A 22350-nucleotide genomic window follows, 5' to 3' on the forward strand; every position below is an offset into this window, starting at 1 on the left:
GAAAAATAAGTAAAATTTAAAATGTCATAATCTTCTTATTTTACATCTGATTTGATGAAGTTTTCAGCATTTTGATTGTCTGATTTTTCTCTATTGATTTAAATCAACATAATAATTATTTCTGAGGACCACAGCTCGACTTCAAAATAATGCTTGGCGCCAACTGCGTTCTGTAATTGTAAGTTGGCGCGCTCTCAATTTTATTTACAAAACAACAAAGCATTCGATGCCAGGCGTGACATAGCGGGGAATACCCGGGCCGGGACTGAAATCATCTTTTCACTCCAGAAGATACTTTGTCTTTGAGTCCTCAAATCAAGATAAACACGAGGAGAAAGGCCTGCATTCATTTTTTTGAATAAGCTAGAATAATCGTGCGACGAAGGTGATGGAGACCGAATTCAAGAGAGATTTATGTGGCGCTGAAGATCTGCTTCAATCGTTTCCTCTTCACCGTGCATGTCGTGATGGGGATCTCTGTGCTCTGGCGGGCCTGCTCGGCGAGGCAGTGATGTCTGTGTGCGATGCTTCCATTCAGGATCCTCTCTTCGGTTGGACACCCGCACACTGGGCTGCTCACAACGGAAAGGTACTCATCGTTTGCTATTAAACAAAGGAATGGAAATTCAACTGTATTAATTACACAACGATCTGATGTTAAATTAAAGGTCTAAAGGACAAGTCCACCCCAACATTCAACAAAATGTTTATTTATTTGAATTAAAAAGAGAAAAATCCAACATTGTGTACTAACACTGAAAATGTTATCAAATTTCAAAATCAAATTCAAAAGTCAACATGGAAAAATAAGAAAGTTATGACATTTTAAAGTTTCGCTTAATTTTACAAAACAGTTTTCATGGTTTTATTCGCATCCTGCTTGGTATGCAAATGAGCTAGGATACTGATGATGTCGTTCACTCACTATTTCTTTTTATAATTAGGGCCTATATGAAATTTAATTTAAATTTCTCATTGTCATTGTCAAGTGAAACTGAAGGTCCAGTTAAGACCTTTACCAAGATTTGGCTCTATAATACTTCAATTACCATACTGGTAACAGTTACACTGTACAATTATTCCATTTTTTTCGATTGAAATTACCAATTTTGTCAATTACAATTTTAATTACTTTCTATGAAATAGATGAAATAGATTTGTATTCTGTATGTACTAGCAACACCAATTTCAACATAAATCTAAGTGAAAGAGAAAATGACAAGATGAAGGTATTATATTAAGAGCATGGATTCTGCCTATTACACTCTTTGCTGCTGAAGCAGTTGACAGGAAAAAGGTGATGAAATTAAATAATAAATGAAGTAAGTTTACTTAGTATTTTAAAGTAATTGAATTTGATAAAAGTAATTAACAGTACTTGTACTTGAGTTGTAGATTTCCTTCCTCCATTCTTCGGAGATTGGCAGCAACTAATTGAAGTCAAATTATATTTTTTTCAATTGCAATTACAATTACTTTTCCTTTCAAAATTTCAAATACAATTACTAAAAAAATGTAATTGATTACATAATTGATTAATTACCTTGCAATTGAGCCCGACCCTGACATTTGCATTGCATAGTGTTGATATTACTGAACCTAAAGTAAGAGTGAAGAGAAAAGTGTGGTTGTGCAAGTTTTATCTGATGAAATGGACTATTATCAGGGACCCATCTCTATACGGAGAGTTGCAATTGACCAAATCAACCACAACTATGGACAGCCAGCAATGGGAACATCTTAGCTGCATGTTTATTCAAAATATAAATTCAAAAATGAAATAGAGCCTTTGCTGTACAAGTATATTCATAGATCCATCTCTTCTTGAAAATTTGGTGTGCTCTTTGTTTGCAAAGGCCTTTGTGCAAATTTCCTGTACAAAAATTTATGACATTGATTACCATCAAGTTGAGGTTAATCCGATCAATTGTAACTCTTTGTAAGATGGGGTCTATCAAGTATTGTCTAATGTACATTCAGACTGAATGATTCAGTACACATCCACTGTTTTTATGTCAACTCTTGTCTCTCATGCAACTAAACAATACTAACAATAATGGTAAATTTTCTTGCTACTTATTGTTTTAGGTCGAGTGTTTAGAGATGTTGGTGAAAGCTGGTCTACCCTGTGATATTGCTACCCATGGAACTGGTCTAACTCTAGCTCATGTAGCGGCTTTAGAGGGACAAATGGCTTGCCTGACATGGCTCACTCGAAATGGCATCTCCATCAATGCACAGGTATAACTCCCTGCCAACCAGTTACGGTACATGTTGCTGGCTATCAATGAATCAAATATTATGTACATGTAGGCTCGCATTTTTGAAAGTTATAATGCAGTGTTGCATTTACATTTCATTTTAAAATTAGTTTTGTTAAAGACTTTATACATTTTAGGTATTAGATTTGTCTTGATTTACAATGTGAGTGCTGTCAAGATTTACAATTGATAAAGACTTTTTAGTAAGTTTACTCAAAAATTGAAGCTGTACTTGGCACTTATATACGTTTGTAGAATTCCCATTTCTCATTATTGATGAATTTAAGGATTTTAAAAGCAACATGTCCTTTTATTCATTATGAAAAATATTACACCATACATGTATGTGTAATATATTTTTCAGTTGAAAGTTTGAATAGGAATTTTATTTTAAGAATTTTCCTTGGAGGTTTTGAAATACTAGTATAGTGAAAGACATGTTTTGAGTTTGAGGAATGATTTAGTGTTCAAGAAGAATGTGATGGTTTGTGGAAGAATTTGAAGTGTTGTTTTGTTTGATATAGGATCATATGGGAGAGACAGCAGCTCATAAGGCTGTACGATGTGGTAGTGTTGAATGTCTACATATACTCAGGCAACATGGTGCTGATTTAAGGTAATTATAATCTTCCTCTATAAAAGGCTTTAATCCCTTCTTTTATCTGATTTTGTGAGCTGATACTGAACATGATTATACATGTACTTCATGCAAGTTACAAAGACCTTTTTCAAAACTAAACTAAAAACCTACCTTTTCAAGAGAGTATCAAAGAAGTCACTTTTTTGTTATATAATTTGTAGAGATAGTAGGCTTCCCTTTTCCACTAATTATTAGAACTTAATCATACTTTTGTGTATTTATTCTAATTATTTTATCTATTTTTACTGTAATGCACAGTTGAGTATATACAAATAGAAATTGCACAATATGAATTCTTAGCGGTTGTCAAAATAGTAGGAGTATTAATAATTGCATCAATGTATGTAGTAGAAGCAGCAATAGCAGCAGCAGCAGCAGTAGCAGTAGTCGTAGTAGTAGTAGTAGTAGTAGTAGGAGTAGTAAGAGTAGTAGTAGTAGTAGTAGTAGTAGTAGAAGTACACTATAGTAGTTTTAGTACTTAGTAGTAGTAGTAATAGTAATACATGTATTAGTACTTGTAGTAGAAGTAGTTTTGTAAGGAGTAGAAACAACAAGACAGCTTTTGAGCCCCACCCATAAGAATATGAAGGTACACTGTAGCATCTTTTGCCTCTTAACTGTTTGCCTTTCCATTATTTTCCTGTATTGTGTTGGTTTCTGCACAATCACTACCTCTTTTTATACCACTTTTTTATTGATTCGGTAAATTGTATTCGTAACACTTTTCTTTGTGGGTGTAATTATGATACAGTTCAAATTTGAATTCAGACTTTGATCCACTCTCTCATATGTGGCATAAACGGATTGTAAAATTGAGCAAATTAAGAAGTAAGATAATAAAATATACTATTTTAATATGCATGATCAACACCAAAACGATGTATTCAGTTTATTTTTGAATAGGTAGTGGAATTTTAGTGGAGTATAATGGATTACATGTAATTAATATAAATGGAGCATTAAACTGGATAAAAGATGCAACACGGTTTCAGAAGGCAGGCACATTCAGCAATATTGATCCATCATTGATCCATTAATCCGCAAGAAATCTGCATTTTCATGTGAATATGCTAGCCATATATTGAACTCATCAATTTGATCTAAATTTACACTTTTCTAAGTACTATTGACTGGATTTGTGTCTTTCAATTTAGTGCATCAAGTTAAAATAATGTTAGTTTTCTGTGGGGACTTTTTTGGGGCACTACTTTTCAAAACCTGTATGAATTTGTATCATTTAAAGCTTTAAAATTGCAGTGAAAGGAGATTTTTGAGGGCTTTTTTTTCTAGAATTTTGGTTGCAAAATCACCCTGATCTCTTGTGTAATTTTCCCCCTGGAATGAATAGATCTGATTTGATGGATTCTGTATGTTATACATTTCTTCCAGCTTAAAGTATACAACTAGTGATAATTGGTGAAATGACAAAGTGGTCCTATTTTCTTTTTTCTCTATAATGTCTGTGAAGTCTTCGAAGTAGTATAGGAGCTACCGTCATGGACCTAGCCATCCAGAATCAGCAATCTCGGTGTATAGAGTACTTCAGTGCTGGTGGTGACAGTCACCTGACCAATCATATGACTGATCACATGACCTGTATGAATGGAAGACGTAAGAGAATGCAACCCGGTGAGGAATCGGAGCCAGACATGGACTCAGCCAAGAGACCGAAGGTTGAAAATGGTGGGTATAATATGCATTCAGAAACGATATGTAGTCGAGGCCTGATGGTATCGAGTCATGTAGCTGCTTGAGAAGACTTTTTCCCATAGAAAGTTTTTTACACATGACTTGGGACAAGGTAGTCCTCGACAACATCCCTTTTAACCCTTTGAACCTGAAAAGCCAAAAACGGCTTCACCATGAACGTGCATATACCCTAAAAGCTGGCATACTGGCTTCAAATCATGTGACTCAAAAAAGCTAGGGTTTTGGATGTCGGGTGACCTTTTTAAGAATGACACCATCTTGGAGATATTTGGTCGATAACTTCAGTTTATAATTTCTTTGATAAATGGCTTTCAGTTGTGAGGTTTTAGCCTTTGATAATGGGCAAAATATACCAAGGAGGCTCATGCGATAATACACTGATACGGACTATGCGTAAACTATTGGCGAATTTTACCTCCTTCAAAGCATTGATTTTGAGACAAAATTTGAGATTATTGCTAGTTCGGGAAGCTACACAACATCAGCCAAGCCAGGCTGGGTACCAGTGGCCTAAGGTGCCGCTTGAATGGCTGTGGTCGAATCATGAGAATAGGAGATCATTTATTTCAAATGTCCTGTATTATTTCATTGTGCTGATTAGCTTGACATCTGTAAATAATTCAGGGTGAGGGTCATGACCGTCCAAATTAATTCAGGGTTCAAAGGGTTAAGAAACCTACATGTATCAGTTACTGTGTTCAGTCTTGTCATGAAATATACGTGTAATTAGATGATCTTAAACACATAGGAGTAATGCCGAAAATTTGTTCACAAATTGTAAATTGATTGTTTCCATACATGTAAGTAATAGCAGAATTAGGGGCTAATTATAAAAGGGTCTCATATTTGAAATAAGAGGGGGTCTCTGTCCCCTTAACTCCGATTAGGGCCCTTGAACTGCTGTTTGGATCACTATTAGAGTGTGGTGTATTTCAGATAAGAAATAACACTTTGTTTAGCCTGTTATACTGACGGGTTAAAATTGATTTACAACCTATTTAGAGATCCAGATGACCTCCACCACAATCTCTCTCTCTCTTTCTGTTTTACCTTGCAGAAGTAGTTGTTTTATCTTGCAGAAGCCTCCCCTCCCCAAAAAAATATCTTGTAATTTTTCTCTTTTTGAAATGTGAATAGGGAAATTTGTAGTGTGTTTAATCTTATTCTTGGAGACAGTGGTAGAAAGTAAGAAAAGACAATAATTCAGACTTGGATTTTTCAGATGAATGAAAGTGTTTTTATTTTTAAGTGAAGACAAGTTTTAGAGTAGGTTTGACTGTTCCTGTATGTACAGCACATTGGAGTTCTGCAATATTACATTTGCAAAGGAGTTAAAGGTTCAATCTTGCTCCTCCCTTATTTCTTCAATCTGCCTGCCAACTACGGACACAGCTGCCCAGTCACACAGCGACGTCACAGCACCCTTAATGCAGTACGATCCAACCCCAACTCAAACCCGACCTGATCTGACCAAGCTTCATGGCGATGAAAGTCTTGCCATCAAAACACTGGAAGAAGATGAGATGGAAGCAGAAGACTTCACCAAGTTTGCTTCATGTGAGATGGCTGAAGATAAAGCTCTGCTGCCCTCTGTTGCTGTACTTCCAAAAAGAATCCCCAAAGAAGACCACTGGAAGTTTCAACCATTCTGTATATGACTGCGTGTGGGCAGGATCGTTTTGAATTATTTATCCGCACGTCCCCTCTGGAATGGAACACACATGTAGAGTTGCCACTTATAAATGTGATCAAATTGATCGTGAGAGCAATGATCATTAGATTCGATTTTGTTTTAGCAAGTGATCAGCATGTAAGACTGTCTCCTCCTTTTCATCTTCACTTTCTACTATTTATCTTCTACTCCTCCCTTCTTTTATTAGTATTATCATTTTCCTCCCTATTATTTTTACTATATTCCTCCTCATTTTTTCTATATTCTGAAGAAAAGTGAAATAATTCCAGGAATTCATTTATTATAGAATCAAACTTTATTTACTGCATTTCATAAACCAAATATGTTCTCATGTCACCAAGATTCCAAAGAGATAACTCACAGCTATGCACTTATATTTTGCAGCTGTTTAGTAGTCAAATCTACATTTAGATCATGCAGATGAAAGATTTTGTATTCACTTTCACATAACAACAAGTTAACAGTGTTTTATAAGCCAAATTATATTATAAGAAAAAAAATGGAAATCTGTTTGTTTTATTGTCTGCTTGTGGCACATTACACTGTTGTTTGGGCTACTGTCAAGTACAGGGATAATGAATTTTTTTTTACTCTTCAGCTTGGATGTGATGAAAACAATATTTTGTTAGGAGTACATGAATAGTTATGAATTCACAAATGCCTATGTCAGTGACTTGAAGAACCACCTTCATGGTTTATCTCAAATGACCTTTTACTGTTCCTGTGCAGTTTACTACTGTGAACAGGCTTATATTACTCATTTAAATCAAGTCTCAATTAAGTCTTATAGGACTCCAAGTCCAAGCAATTCTTCAAGGAAAAGATTTAAGAATTGTACAAACACTACTATATTTTTCTGTCAATCAACCCTGCCATGATTTTCCTACATGATTTCTATCAACTGTGCTTGTAAATTATCATCTTTCTTTCTATCTCACACATTCCTTGTTTCTTTTTCTATAAGGCTGACACGGCCCATCACAACTTGTGCAATATCTGTACTAAATTTTGTATGTTTTTATTAGAAGTGTATTATGCATATTTATTTTTTGAGTATTTATTACACCAATAGTCATTTGTTGTTGGCAGATGTGACAGTATTATTTGATTTATATGGAATTTTATATTCCAATTATTTGAATGTGCCTGAACTTAATGTACATGTATGGCAACATAAGGTTTTATAATTGCAATGCACAATTCACTTACGTGGTGTGTATATCATGAACCTTTCACCTACTTACACTGTGAAACAATTGCACATCTCGCAGCTTTAGAGGACCAACATGCATCTTGATTAAGGAATTTCAATCCAGCATGCCGCAATGGGTGATGTCAAGACTGATGTTGGCTTAGCAAGTGCTGATGCTGGATTTGGAATCACATTTTTTATTTCCTTCCAGCACCTAATCTGAGTTCAAAGAATATTCCAAATCAGAATATTGATAGCTTGACATCAATACTGTCCTCACAGCTGCCTAAAACACCGCTTTAGTCCCGCAACTGTCCCAAGACTGTAGCAGTGTTGCCCTCAGTATGGATGCTCGGGTACATGACAATCTATCACGGAAAACCTTGCCTTGCTATAAACTTGCAACAAACTATTACTCTCAGACCATAGAAAGAGCTCGTGACAGTCCCGCGGCTGCCATGGTTTGCCTTCAGTATGAACGCACAACACCTGGATAGACCACTTTTGGGTTTCTTTACGTTCCCTGCAAAGGGTTGTATAAATTGGACCAGAAAAAAGGCTACCAATTGATTCAAGTCAATTTTGTTGTTATGTGGATTATAAATTTGATGAAATTTGAATATTTTGCATATCAATTGATGTTGCAATTCTGACTAGAAGCAATAAACAAAAAAATGAAAATAATGTTTTGGTGGAGTATCTATCAAGCAGACATGCGTTTCAGGCACTGATCTGTAGGGGAAGGCAGGGTAAGTTGTGACAGTTTTTGCTTTTTGCATGTTAGAATTGATATGATTAATAATCTTGTCGAAATAAGTACCTTGCCTTGAAATTTGATTCTTCTGAAATATTTTCCACCTATATATAACTTTCTATCCCCACACTGAAAGTCATCGTGACCTTCGAAAAAAACGATGTCAAATGGCTCAACTTGCCCCATATATGGGGTAAGTTTGAGCCACCTTCTGGGGTAAGTTGAGCCACAAAAACTATGTACAAAATGTATGAGGGGAGAACCAGCATGTCAATTTTTTGTTTAAAGTCTTTCACTTGCTAATTCTCTATAAATACTAACATCCTTTAAAAGGAAAAGAGCAGTCATGTAAATTTGCTCCTTTCAGCCAGCATTTCAATAGATTTTTATGGTTTGTTTGTTTTTCAAGATACATTACCATAAGAATTACCATGGCTCAACTTGCCCCATGCTGTTTGGCTCAACTTACCCCAGTCCGAACTTAGTGCGATAATTTTGTATCCACACATTTATTATGCATCCATCATATAAAAGACTATGACAAGAATGAAGATCCATACCTGGACTAATAATGTTGTTATCATGTCTTTATTATATTCAAAGACGTGTGTGTTTATAAAGCACTTATCTATTTCACACTCTTTTTTACTTTTTTGGCTGAAATTCATATTTTTCCCTCTAAAAAAATACTTTTTGTTTCAAAGTTGAAAACAATGTGATGGGGTTAGAGGTTATGCTATGGGTCTTCAATACATGACACCACCACAATTTCTGACTCATTCATTATTGGCCTGGGGCTGGTGGCTCAACTTGCCCCTATGCTCAACTTACCCCGCCTTCCCCTATATTAAGATGAGTGGTTTCTGGTTATATCGGGTTCAATCACTGGGTGACAATCCGGCATGTATTTTTTTGAAGGGAGGTAATACAAATGACCCACTACAGTGTGAATGGATATGTGTAATTCATCTCAGGACTGTGCCGAGGTAACTCTTACTGTGACTGCATTTATACAATAGCTGGTTTATGGCGGTGACGCCATCTCACGACAAGCACTGGGATAAATTTGAAAACCACTGTGAAGACATACTGAAGGCAAACCACGGCAGCCGCAGGACTGTCACGATGCTATTACTATGGTCTGAGAGCAAGTGGGACTTGTCTTTGTCTATAGACCAGCCTTATCTTTGTTTTGATGCTGTGCTGATAAAAAAATTGGTCCAACGAGAATAATGAAAGGTCAACTTGAAACCACCAAATACCAGCTAGCTAGCATCTAATTTAACATTGAATCTTCTGTGTTGACCCAATTCATCATTATCATCAATTGCATGCAAACATTGTGTATTTGTTTAGCTACATGTATATCTAATACCGGTACTCCATCTGCATTTGCTTATAAGTATAGGTGAAGGTTATTATTGCAGTGATGACTGCTCAAATTTGTCTTTTTACAGCTGTGCACAGCTACATGTGTTGATATTTATTCTCAACTTGTCTGTTTCATAAAGCTGTCTATGCATGAGTTTATGAACACTTGGAATGTGTTCTTGTGCAAATGAAGATTCCTTGAATTTTCCCAGCTATTTTAACCAGGTTGGCATGAATTCCAAACCTTTGGACAAAGGGTAGCCCTGAAATGTTCTTTAAGTGCCTGTTGCATTTTGGCTTTAAACATTTCTTTTAAGGCCACCTACATTGTAATTGTCCACAATCGATTTGTGGTCATATCATTTGATAGAGTGTTTTCTTCTCATGTCATTTTGAATGGAAAATTGGTCTGTATATAGTCACATGCAGAAGTCTTATTGTTGTCAGGATGTACTTTGTATTTGTATTCAGATTCATAAAGAGCCAGCGAGGGATATGATGTTTGAGATGTTCATGTAAATTAAAATACTGCTGTTCTGTTTTTAACCATACTTGAGTGTAACGACCGTCACCACTACACTTGTGGTGAGAGTCGTACAATCTACATGTAGATGTATTTTCTTGAAGTGTGTCCAACTGTCCATGTACAAGTAATAATGCAGTTTGGACAATTTTACTTGGCTTGCATGTTTTACACACCATATATGCTGAAATTATGTTTGGTAAAGACTGCACCATATAAGTAAAATCAATTCACTTATTATGATTTATCATTCTATCCATGGAGAGTAGATTATAAGTCTAGATTTGTTTTTTTCATGCGCTGCACTCTAGAACAAAGCTGAATAACTTCCAGTTACCCAACCTAGAGACATTCTTTGGTTTACTATGCTATGCAAATGAAATAATGCCTGTACCACTTGAGAAGGGGAATATACCAAACTTTGTATGTGGTCTGGTGGTCTTAAAAATATTCCATTCGGGCTGATTTACAACACCTGTAATATATAGACACCCAAATAGTGTTGAATAGTCTATGAAAGCCAACTAGTCTCTGACTTTGACAGGAGACCTTTTTTATACTGGGTTTCCAATGTACTCTCACAGGAGTATCACATGCTGGAAGCAACCATTCTGCAAGACAACTAGACCAGATGATGGGCACCGACGGTCCTGACATCACTCAGGTGGCAGCGGTGGGATCATCAACTTTACACCATCATATGAACAGTTATTCTATTCATCCTGAGACCGTTGAAGACATGGCGGTTGAAAAGGACTCCAGCCTTCCATCTTGTCTTCAGGATACCCAGTCTGTAACAAGAGATAAGTCAGATGAACATACTGAGAACATGTGTTCTGAAGCGGTTGAAGGTCAGCAAAGACTTGGTCATCAACTTCCTGTCAGATCTTGTGGCAGGGACTCAAGTGTTACTCCAACAACTCATCCAGATCACAGGAATAGGGATTATTGGATGGAATGCTATGTACCAACACCAGTTCCGAAGTGTAGGGCTCTTAGTGGCCACTATCTCTAACAAACTGTACTCCCAGATTCTTTAAAATTTATTACCTCTTTATTTGAAAATTCTATTTCTGATTTAATCTCAGAACGTTTTACCCTGTTAAATACAGTTTCAAATGTATATTAAGATTACAATAGATTTCCAGCAATTCTAGGACCTGTAAAATATTCCACTGTATTTTTTTATGCTCTTATTTTGATAGTTGACATGATATTTGCTCCTGTGACAGATTGCTTTTTGGCTTTATTTTGTCTAAGATGTAGGGTTAGGGTTGCAGTAGGGCAGTTTTAGGGTAGGATGTGTTATGTACTACATCCAGGGTTTTGATAAGTGTGTGGAATTTATAGGCCCGAATTCACAAAGGTGGTTTTGAAAACCCATGGTTGAGTCCATGGTTTATGCAGATTTACTGAATTAAAGGAAACCAAAACCCAAGACGAGAAGCAATCTTACTGGAAAGAGTAAAATGAGAGGAACAATTTAAAAAAAGTTTCATCAAAATTGGTTATGAAATAAGCAAGTTATGTGAGTTTGAAAATTCTTGTACTTTCTATGGGGTTGTCCACAAAATCAGCCATTTTGAAGCACGTTTGCCAATTTGAGGATCCCCATAGAAAGTACAACAAGACTTTTTAAATGTCCATAACTTGCTTATTTCATAACCGATTTTGATCAAACTTTTTAAAAATTGTTCCTGTCATTTTACTCTTTACAATAAGATTGCTTCTCTTCTCAGGTTTTGGTTTCCTTTAATTACGCTTAATTTAGCGCGTATCGGGCGCGTGTATAAAACATGTCCAATGCTGATGCGCGCATTTGTTACAGTGCGCCAAATTGACGCCTATTACCATGTATAGATACGCTATTTTATTCACGAGTCCACTGCTTTTAATTTTATTCATGAGTCCACTCTTCAAACAGTGGACTCATAAATAAATAGCTCATCTAACCATGGTAACATGCGTCAATTTGGCGCACTATAACAAATGCGCGCATCAGCATTGGACATGTTTTATACACGCGCCCGATACGCGCTAAATTAAGCGTAATTTATACAGGAAATCTGCATAACCATGGACTCAACCGTGGGTTTTCAAAACCACCTTTGTGAATTCGGGCCATAAAGGAGCAGTATCGCGGGAGCAAATGTCGTGGAATCATTTTCTGTACCTGACATTTGTAATGTATGGTCCTAAAATGGACTGCTCTTTGATTTCTGCAACAGTGTGCAAAGTGTTGGTAGTGTGTGACAAAGTATTCTGTTCATTTGGACACCTACTGCCCTTCTTTACTATGGGTGTGTTTGTTTATCAAATTTCTTAGGTTAGAAAAAGAATCATAAATTCAGGTGGAAGAAACAAATAATGGGAACTGGTGTGTAGTTTTCCCTTATGCTGTCCCCCTCAATTTTAAGCTCACCCACCATGCATTATTTGCAGAATTTAAACCGGGGGGGGGGGCACTTTTATTGACAAGTGGAAAATACGGTTTCTCTTAACCACCTCTGGGAGGTGGTTATTGCTGTGTTTGCCATGTTGAAATTTTCTGTAGAAACACAGCGAAAAAGCGTATCGTGTTTAGCAAAAGTGCGTGAACCCAAAAGGCCATTTCATGGTGTATTTTGCCTTTTCGATCTCGAAAGCTGACTTAACACAATGCATTGCGAGGTCATACATAAGTTGAATTTTTAGATTTGCGTTTGACACAATATTTGCGACACAGAATGTGAGTTCATTATTCGCTCTGTAGAAACAGGTTGGTTTATAAAGGATGATACCGTTTTCAAAACCACTTTTAATGATTCTCTGTAGAAACACGCCAAATGTACAGTATATATTTGATAAGGGCTCTTGTCTTATAGATCTACATAGCACATTCCTACACCACAGCATGATGGGAATAATACTAAAAGGGCACACAAATATCCATGGCCAATAAGAGGGTTGATGCCATGGCCTTCGGTTACTAGCAATTAAAGCCCTCTTTCACTTTTGATATTTTTTTCTAAAGTGGGACAGGGAGTACCACAAGGCACTATTATTCATGCCTACATGTTCACATTTATTCTGTATGCCTTTCAGACAAACAATTATTTTTTTATTTTTGGCGGCTACTTTTCACAGCTTACTGCCTATATCTGCCACATTGGATAAAACATGGCATTGGATGGGGATCTTCTACGGCTCATTTTTGAGTTCCCAGGGCTCTTTTTCCCCTTTTGCCTTTGATGTACAACCTTTCGTATTTTAACATGAACTCAAAAAGTTGTACCATTTTTTTAAAGTAATATTTATTACCCATTTTTGTGCATGCATGTTGTCTTGTAATTCCTGTGATTTGCATGTCATTCTTGTTATGTTATTTTGAACCGGTCTGTGGTTTGTTTTTCCCGTGTCTTGTGATTTTTGTTTGCACAGAGCATGAACATCCACCGTCATCCCTTATGTGTAACCCTATGACAAGCCTTGGAGTGGGAACCTGTAGTACTGTTGCAGGACATCATATACAAAATGGCGTGAACGGTACCTATTCTAATGGTGGTTCCGTGAATGGATCTAAAGAGCTGGACCAGGAACTGGCACAGGACTATGGTACCGTGGTACCGTGCTGCCAACCCGTGTACTCTAGAAAGCCTATGCAATCAGGATACGAGGAATCTAGCTCCATAGAAATGGTCACTGAGGAATCTAGCGAATACCGTAACGCTCATGGTGTGAATGGATATTCAGAAAACGATGATAGACGTGCTGTAAGATTGAGCGAAAACTGCATTCACACAATGTCTACGGGTGTCATGGAGCATAATGCCATGGTAGAACAGAGTGTAGGGTATGATACCACCTTGGAGACTATGTATAATAGTTACGACTCCTACCTGTGTGGACATGCCTATTGATGAATGTGAACGCATCTTGACTTCAATAAGCAGACACCCATTCATTATGGATAGTTGTGCATCTTAAGGGTAATTTTGAACTAAAATGGTTTGGATGAATCTTATTTGTAAGGAATTATGGAGTCCCTTGAAGATAACGCTGGTACTGGTATCAAAACATACTATTAAGGGGAGGGGGGGGGGGGTGCAGTACTGTATGTAATTTGGGCAAATTGCTCCGAAGTGGTTGTTTGACTTAAATGAAAGTTGGCTAAAGAAGGATTTACCTTGTAGACCTTGTAGAATTGTTTTATTTGTACATTTGGTTTTAAGAAGTCTAACTTATTGTTTAGGGTAAACTGCTGCAATTTTTAATCTACCTTGTTTTTTTTATGATATAAATATGGACGGCTCTTTTGAATCAAAAGTAACTCCTACTTTTTGCAACATTTGTACTTAATTTTTTTTTTTAGCAAAATGGGGACATTCTAGCTTGTTTTTCTACTTTTTAGAATCCATTTCTAACTGATATCCTTGTGGAAAATACTTATGTTCTGTAAAAGAATGTGTACATTGCAGTGTGTTTTGTAAATGAGTAGGTTTTCTTTTTAGTGTCTATGCATTATACTATTATTGCATAAACTTAAGGATTGTTGAATACTGGTGCTTGCTGTGCTTATATTTTTATATGTTTTCTAGCCTTTCATACTCTAGGCTTATCCAAAGAATGAAGTGTTCTTATTGTTCCATATGCAGTATCTCAAAGGCAATGAACAATAAATTTATGATTAGTCTTTTGAAGATGAATGTTTATTTTAACTGTTCACAATGTACTGCAAGTTCGTTTATCACAGTCAATTCTTAATGTGTAGAAATATGTCCAGGGGGCTGTTTTATAACCTTTCTTGAGTTAAGAGCGACATCAAGAACGACTGGTGAACTTTTCTTATGCGAATAACCATCGCCAATGAATATACCATTTACTACAAGAAAGGATCACCAGCCGTTCTTAAAGTCGATCTTGACTTACGAACAGCTTTATGAAACACCCATCAGAGAAAGTATTATGGGGGATCGAATTGCCTCATGTTGATGTGTTCTATATTTTGTTTGAGTGCACCACTTCTGTTCTGCTCGGTGCACAAATCATTAATTTCAAAAAATTATTTCTTTATATCACTAACCAACCTTATTGGCAAGCTTTTATCAACTGATAATTAGCGCTTGGTTATGGGGCAGATCTTCATGATTAATTGTATACAATAGAGTACCGAAGCGATAACGTCACAAAAAACTTTTTTTTTGCATTTCAGCATTTTTTTTATACCATACCTCAGCAGGGCATGATGAGAAACACCCACTTCCAAAATTCGATGGGAATCGGTCTATGGGGGACTTACTTAGACCTCATGAACACCCATTGAAGTCAACTTGTATAGAACCTGGCAAATAATACACTGATTTCAATGGGGCTTATGTATTCATAAGGTCATATCTATTAGAGCCCCCATGTACCGATTCCTACCAAATTTGGGTTGTGGGGGTATTTGATCATGCTCTACAAAAATATCAGAGGCCGCGGAATAGTTTTGAAAGTGCAGGGGCTGAGCCGAAAGTGGGGGAGGGTGCTGACCGTGCAAAAAATCATAATTGGGTCCGTTGCATTTTGCCATAAAATATGGCAAATAAACAAAAACTCTGGCAAACAAAATTATGTCATTGAAAAACCAGCTTTTTTCATCGCAAAGTTTTATACAACGGGCCCCAGATGGTGATTTTTTACGTTTTGTAAAGCCCCCGCTGCCCCTGAATGTGGTATCTAAAACACTGAAATGCAAAAATGTTTTTTGTGACATCACTTTGGTACTCTTTACTATCATTGAATTGTTCAGCTCTATGTTACAGTATTTTATCTCCGTGGATACAGGATTTAGACTTGTTATCAGACCCCTGTCTTACCAAGAGTTACGATTGATCCAATCGACCACAACTATGGAAACCAGCAACGTCAACATCGAAAACACATGTTTGTTCAAAATATTTACTATATATGATGTATACATCATAATTTTATTAAAAAGTCAGTGTGCTTCTCTTTGTTTACAAAGGATATTGTGCTAATTTCCAGTAGAAAAAAACTATTACATTAATGGATTTCCACATAGTTGAGGTTGATCGGATCAATCGTAACTATAAGATTGAGCCCTGATCTGTAGGCCTATTTATTGTCTCAAAATTGAAGGTTGGTGAAAGCCTAAAAGTATGATCACCCTCAAACAAAGTTAACTGTATGAGTTTCAAAAGTTGTCTTTATACTGTCCTTTTTCTTTTCAAGCACTGGTCTATTAGAAGTTGGCAGAAAGGGGCAACTGATTACTTTGTATAGCTTACATGCAGAGTGATGATCAAATTGTGTATAATATGTGCATGTACTTAAAATTACTAGAAATAATTTAGTAAGACTTCTGAATGGATTTGGAAATGCAGCCATCTGAACATATGTAAAAAAGTGTGTGACATCTGATCTCCAAACAAACTCTTGACTTTTCAAAAAGAAATAATTCCTCAAATTTTAATGTGAAAGAGATACATGTAAATAACGCATGCTAAGCACAAGCTAGGTGTTTCATAAAGCTATTTGTATAGTTATGAGCGACTTTACAAACGACTGGTGATCCTCTCTTTGGTGCTAAATCAACGTCAATGAAAATGCGTTGTTTATCGTTTACTACAAGATATGATCACTAGTCTTTCGTAGTCTAAAGTTGCTTGTAATTATGACTTTTTACAAATGCATACTGACGTATTTTTACAAGTAGAATTACAAATACCTGTGTAGCACCTATATTTGTATTTTCCAGTAAGACAATCTTTTTTAAAGTCCACCTTGCCCTGTAGTCTTTATGAGTGCTTTTACAAACATTCCATGTTGCAATATTTGCCTTTTTTATGTATCACTAACATACATGTATTGATTTTAAAGTTTAACCTTGGTTTTACACATAGATGAGATCATAGCCAAATCCCCCTTTTCTCAGATTTTGATCAAATGTGACCAGCCACTCCAAAACCAGCAGTAAATCGCCAAAATGAATTTTGAGATTACCATTGAGCTTCAAAAAGCACATCCCACTCTTTTATATAACTCGTCAAAATTGATCAATAGTAACTCACTTCAGTACCTGATTGAATGCAGAAGAATTTCAGCAAGAGCTTAAAAAAAATAAAGAGAAATTAAAAGAAGTTTTGCAGTTTAGATTCACTCCTACATTAGATATGCACACTATGCAAGCTCAGACAAAACTTTCAAACAGTCCGAAAAATGGTGTCAAAAAGGTCTTTTTATTTTTTGTTGAACTTTACAACTTCCAATTGGTCAGTATGAAGAACAGTAATGATCCTTCAGATAAACCTATTTTCTAATTTTTGTTTCTCGAAGACCAAATTATTTTTTTGCCATTTATACTTTGGTCGCATTTGCTCAATGGCGGCCGTACGGTGAGTCAAAAACAGCCGTTTTATTCAATTTTATTCAAACCACCTATATTTCGCTGGTACAAAAATGTTACAAAAAAAAAACAAAAAATGTTCTGGTGCCATCTTTAAAGTAAAGTTATATGAAATAGTTAATTATTTATTTTTAATGTTTGCTGCTCAACGCATAATGACTTAAAAAGATGCATATAAATGAATGGATTTAATAGTGGAATTTTCAGGAAATTCTGTCACATTTGAGAACTATTTTCCCCCATTATTTTGAGCCCATGTACAGTACATTCACATTTTACATGTATGTTTATTGGTTTTTCCGGGGGAGAGGGGGGGGGGGGGGTTCCAATTCCAAGTGAAAGACAATCACTGAATTAGCAATGTATATCAATAAAAAAGGGACTTTGATATATGTCTGGAATAGTATTCTAGAATTTTGAAATATTAGTGCATCTCTATTGAAATATTGAATGTCTTTTACATTATTCTCAATCTTTACAGTAATGTAAAGTTTGACAGTAAGATCTGATGGTATAAAAAACATTTTAAATTATTTACCTTATTTTGGGCCCCATAGAAGACCACTTTGTATTGGTAAATGTATATATTCTGACATATCTTCTGAAATGATGTAATGAATAAGTAGATTGGTACTGTTTATATGTTACCATACATGACTAAAGGATGAATAGATTGATACATTATTGGTTCAATTAAATTCATAAGTAATTTCTTTATAGATGACTCTATTGGTAAATTGAAAAATGAATTAAAATGAAATTATATGGGTTGGAGTGAAAATTAGAAAATGTGAATGGATGGCAGAAATTATTTGAAATAAAATAATGAACAATTTAAAGGCAGTGTTTTAGTTCCCTTTCTGATCCCCTTCTCCCTACGGTTACACTTTGTAATTCGGAAGGTTCGTAAATCAGAAAACGAAATAAGGTTCGTTGTTCCGAAGGTTGTTAGTCCGAAAACGAAACTAGGTTCATTAATCATTTCGCTTTCGGACTAACGAACCTTCGGAATTACGAACCTTCGGATATACGAACCTTCGGAATAACGAACCTTTGGAATATCTGAAGCTTCGGAATAACGAAGCTTCGGAATTACGAATGTGTGCGTCTCCCTACACCCTCATAATGAACTGGCAGGGGGGGGGGTATTGGGAGCTGAAGGTGTGGTTGCACTCCGTAATTAAAAAAAGAGATCTTGGGGGGAGGGGCTTGCTTGTTGAATATTTTGGGGAAATGTATCCCCTTCGAAAGGTACTGTATCTGCTGCTCAAGGAGTAATCTTGAATACTTGTCATGTCATTGAATTGATTGCATTTTAAGGGGAAGGGGTGGGAAACGTATGTAGATTTTACACCTTTCATACTTGAGGTATATCTTGCAATTTGAATTTCTATGTTAGCATATTTTTGTTCACATTTTTTAGAATATGTGAGGTACTGAATTGCTGGGCTAAAACCCACTGCTATGTGGAGTTTGAGATGAGTTATATGATTTTTAATTTAAAAGGAAATTTTCATTTTTTTTATAATCTCTATGTGTAACATAATAAGTAAGATATGCATCCTACTTGGAGAATGAAATTAATATTGTCGATAAATTATAGGTAAATAAAATATATTGTCTCTTTCAATTATCATCAGTTGATTTAAACAGCTTCGAAGAGGTTGAAAAAAAGAAGCTTATTTGCAATAAATTGCAAATTTTAATTGCAAATTGACAATTAACGCAGTCTACATATCAGTTTAGAGTGCAACAAATAATATACTTTCTGCAGGACATTGATTTATTGCAAAACTTTTGATTGGTTTACAGCCAAAAATTGATTACAAGTTTTTTTTATGGCTCTACAGTAAACCAGACAAAAGTATTTCTGCAGCTAATTAACAGAAGTCACTTCTCCTTATCACATATTTTGGTTTATGTTGCATGGATCAAAGTTTTATGTTGTTTAATGAAAAAAAAACGATGATATAGCTCAATATTATAGTCCAAAATAAACAATGACCTCTGTATCACTCTACAGGAAGACTGTACTAATTATTCCAGGCAGGGGCGGATCCAGGATTATCCAAAAGGGGGAAGGGCACATTTTCCTGATGAAAATTTTACAGCCCCCCAAAGGTTCTCATTGTTAAAGGGGGGGGGGCACACTTGAGTAAAATCAGTATGTTTATATTACAAATTTTGATTATGGCTCTCAAGGGGGGGGGGGGAGGGGCATATGCTATGTCCACAGAAGGATTATTTTATTGTTACTGTGGGTGCTTAGCATTGTCAGAGCTGCTAACCAGTACGTTTTTGAAACAAAAATACAGCAGTACGTTTTCTCTTTAAAAATATGATTTTGTAGATATACGCATGTTTCATTTTTTGATCTGCACGGGCATGCAGCTTGAGCGCCGCGATGAGCATGCGCGCCACGCATTTTATTATGAAATACAGTTTGGGAAAAATACATTTTTTTTAATCACAGAATACACTTTTTCATTCCCAGAGGTTGGCAGGTCTGCATTGTTACAGGTACAGCACCCCAGTAGCTATAGATAATCATCCGTGGACAGTTCTGAATTCTTTGATCAGCCCAAAAGTTAAAAGCACGATGGTCTGTCAGACTCTGTTAGATTTTGTTGCACATCAAAACAACATCCATTGAATGTCTGGTTATAGTGGTACGTTCTACATTGTTTTTATACTGAAAATACATGTAAATTCACTGCAACAACTTAGATAAATTGGGAATGAGCTTGAATAATATCAGGTACGGGCCGGCTGTACCCCCCTTCCTGGATCATCCACTGATTCCAAGCATGAAGGTGCAAAAGAGAGTTCTTTAATTTTATAACTTTCATGACGTATTGAATTGAAATTATAAATTGCGATTGCTCTCAAAGGTGAAGTCTTCCTTTTTCTCCTTATTTCAAAGTTCAGTTGGTGTTATTGCTGCGCCTACCCGGGTTCCCAGCCCATCAGAGACATCAGGGGAAATTATTTTACCTCTTTCCAGTTACAAGGGAAAAAATCAGGGAATTTGATAGAAAAAGAATACATCAAATTAGGGAAAAACGCCTCAAATGAGGGAAATATCAGGGGAAATTTAATCAGCCCAAAAGTCAAAAGCACGGTAGTCAGACTCTTGTTAGATTTTGTTGCATATCAAAACAACATTCATTGAATGAGTGGTTATAGTAGGTACACGTAGTATTTTCAGTTTTACATTTTTGTTTTTATACTGAAAATACATGTAAATTCACTGCAACAACTTCGATAACAATGCAAATTTGGAATGGGCTTAAATAATCATCAGGGAATTTTTAAACTTCATCAGGGAAAAATCAGGGAATTTCGTTTTCTTGAAAAGCTGGGAGCCCTGGCCTCGGGACATGACTGAAAATTACAGGGTGAAAAAACCCATGGCCGCCAAAATAGTACAAAGAAATGCAGAAAGAGTGAGAGAGGGGATTGACATGGTTGTAGATCCACATGTGGTGATAGGAAGATTGGAGTGGGGTGGGGCAACTGTGTAACCAGGATTTGATTTTGGAGGGGGCGGAAAGTGCACGAGGAAAGTATTCAGAAAGAGCTTCTATTGATTTTGATTGTAATCACACGTTATTATACAATACAAACATTTCTATTATTGTATCCCCCGAACAGAGTTCGAAGGATACTATGAATTTGGCCTCGTTGCGCCGCGCCGCCGCAGAGATTTCCTTGTGAGCGCTCTATCAGCTGCATTTGTTCTCTGATCATCTTCAGATTTGGCATGAAGGTTGAGTATGGTGTAGCAAAGAAACCTATCGATTTTGTTGTGGGCGGAGACATCGTTGCCATGGCAACAAGAGTTTTTGTGGACATAGCAGAGATGTCCTTGTGAGCGCTCTACCAGCTGCATTTCTTCTCCGATCATTTTCAAATGTGGCATGAAGGCCCATTATGGTAAAGCAAAGCCACCTATTGATTTTGGTGTGGGCGGAGACAAGTTGCCATGGTAACAATAGTTTTTGAGGAAGTAGCAGAAATTTCCTTGTGAGTGCTCTACTGACTGTATTTCTTCAATTATCTTCTGATTTGTCATGAAGGTCCATTATGGTAAATCAAAGCCGCCTAATGGCTTTGGATTCATGGGTGGAGACTTCGTTGCCATGGTAGCCATATTTTTGTGGAAAATTTGGTAAAACCTGTAGCTTCTGCTTTTTTTCCAGTTTGTCATAACAGTTGGCACCCAGAGGCAATATTAAAAGGTGAAGCGAAGGTGCCTATAATTTTTGGTGGAGGGTCTTAGGGTTATGTTTATAAAATATATCCAGATTGCTCTGCATTCCCCAACTGGTGATACTGGACAATATTTTAGGATTTGCAGAGTCATGCTGCTACATCATATTATTGTCATCAAATTTGGTAAGCACAGGCAAAATGTGGGCAGGGTCATTGTCGCCATGACAAGTATTTATTTGTCAAATATCTGTGTGAGCTCTATATATCGCAATGACGGATGACGCGGTGGGTTCGGGGGTGTTACATCTAAGAATAATTGTAAAATAATTTTAAAAGCAATTACATTCATCTATGATTTATTTCCCTTTAAGGATAGCCAAGAATTGTAAAGAACTTTCCAGAATGTCTTTTTATTATGCAGGCCTTGCCTATTTAAAAGGCCAAGGAGTTTTATTGTTATTTCTGAATAGAGATTAGGAACAATAGGCTTAGCTATGTTATTGACACTGTTGATTTCAATGAGGTCATTCAAGAGTCTTCTGGATTTTGACTGCTCCTGAAAGGAGAATGTTCTTTTGGAAGAAGGTGCTAGAACCTTCCATGG

The 22350-nt window shown here is 36.3% G+C and overlaps 1 protein-coding gene across 3 annotated transcripts; it reads left to right on the plus strand.

Moving 5' to 3' along the window:
* The first annotated feature begins 227 nt into the window (after positions 1 to 227).
* On the plus strand, positions 228 to 15847 carry LOC121410133 (ankyrin repeat domain-containing protein 10-like). 3 transcript variants are annotated; one of them, XM_041602023.1, is made up of 5 exons: positions 228 to 589; positions 2089 to 2241; positions 2786 to 2877; positions 4370 to 4584; positions 13565 to 15847. In XM_041602023.1, the coding sequence occupies exons 1-5, from the start codon at positions 389 to 391 to the stop codon at positions 14041 to 14043; spliced, it is 1140 nt and encodes a 379-aa protein (XP_041457957.1). In that variant the 5' UTR covers positions 228 to 388; the 3' UTR covers positions 14044 to 15847. The 3 variants fall into 3 exon arrangements, with proteins under 3 accessions (XP_041457957.1, XP_041457965.1, XP_041457973.1); XM_041602031.1 differs by lacking the exon at positions 13565 to 15847 and adding an exon at positions 10729 to 11548; XM_041602039.1 differs by lacking the exon at positions 13565 to 15847 and adding an exon at positions 6004 to 6470.
* Positions 15848 to 22350: the final 6503 nt, after the last annotated feature.

Source organism: Lytechinus variegatus, chromosome 1, assembly GCF_018143015.1.
Source record: "Lytechinus variegatus isolate NC3 chromosome 1, Lvar_3.0, whole genome shotgun sequence".
Classification (NCBI taxonomy): domain Eukaryota; kingdom Metazoa; phylum Echinodermata; class Echinoidea; order Temnopleuroida; family Toxopneustidae; genus Lytechinus; species Lytechinus variegatus.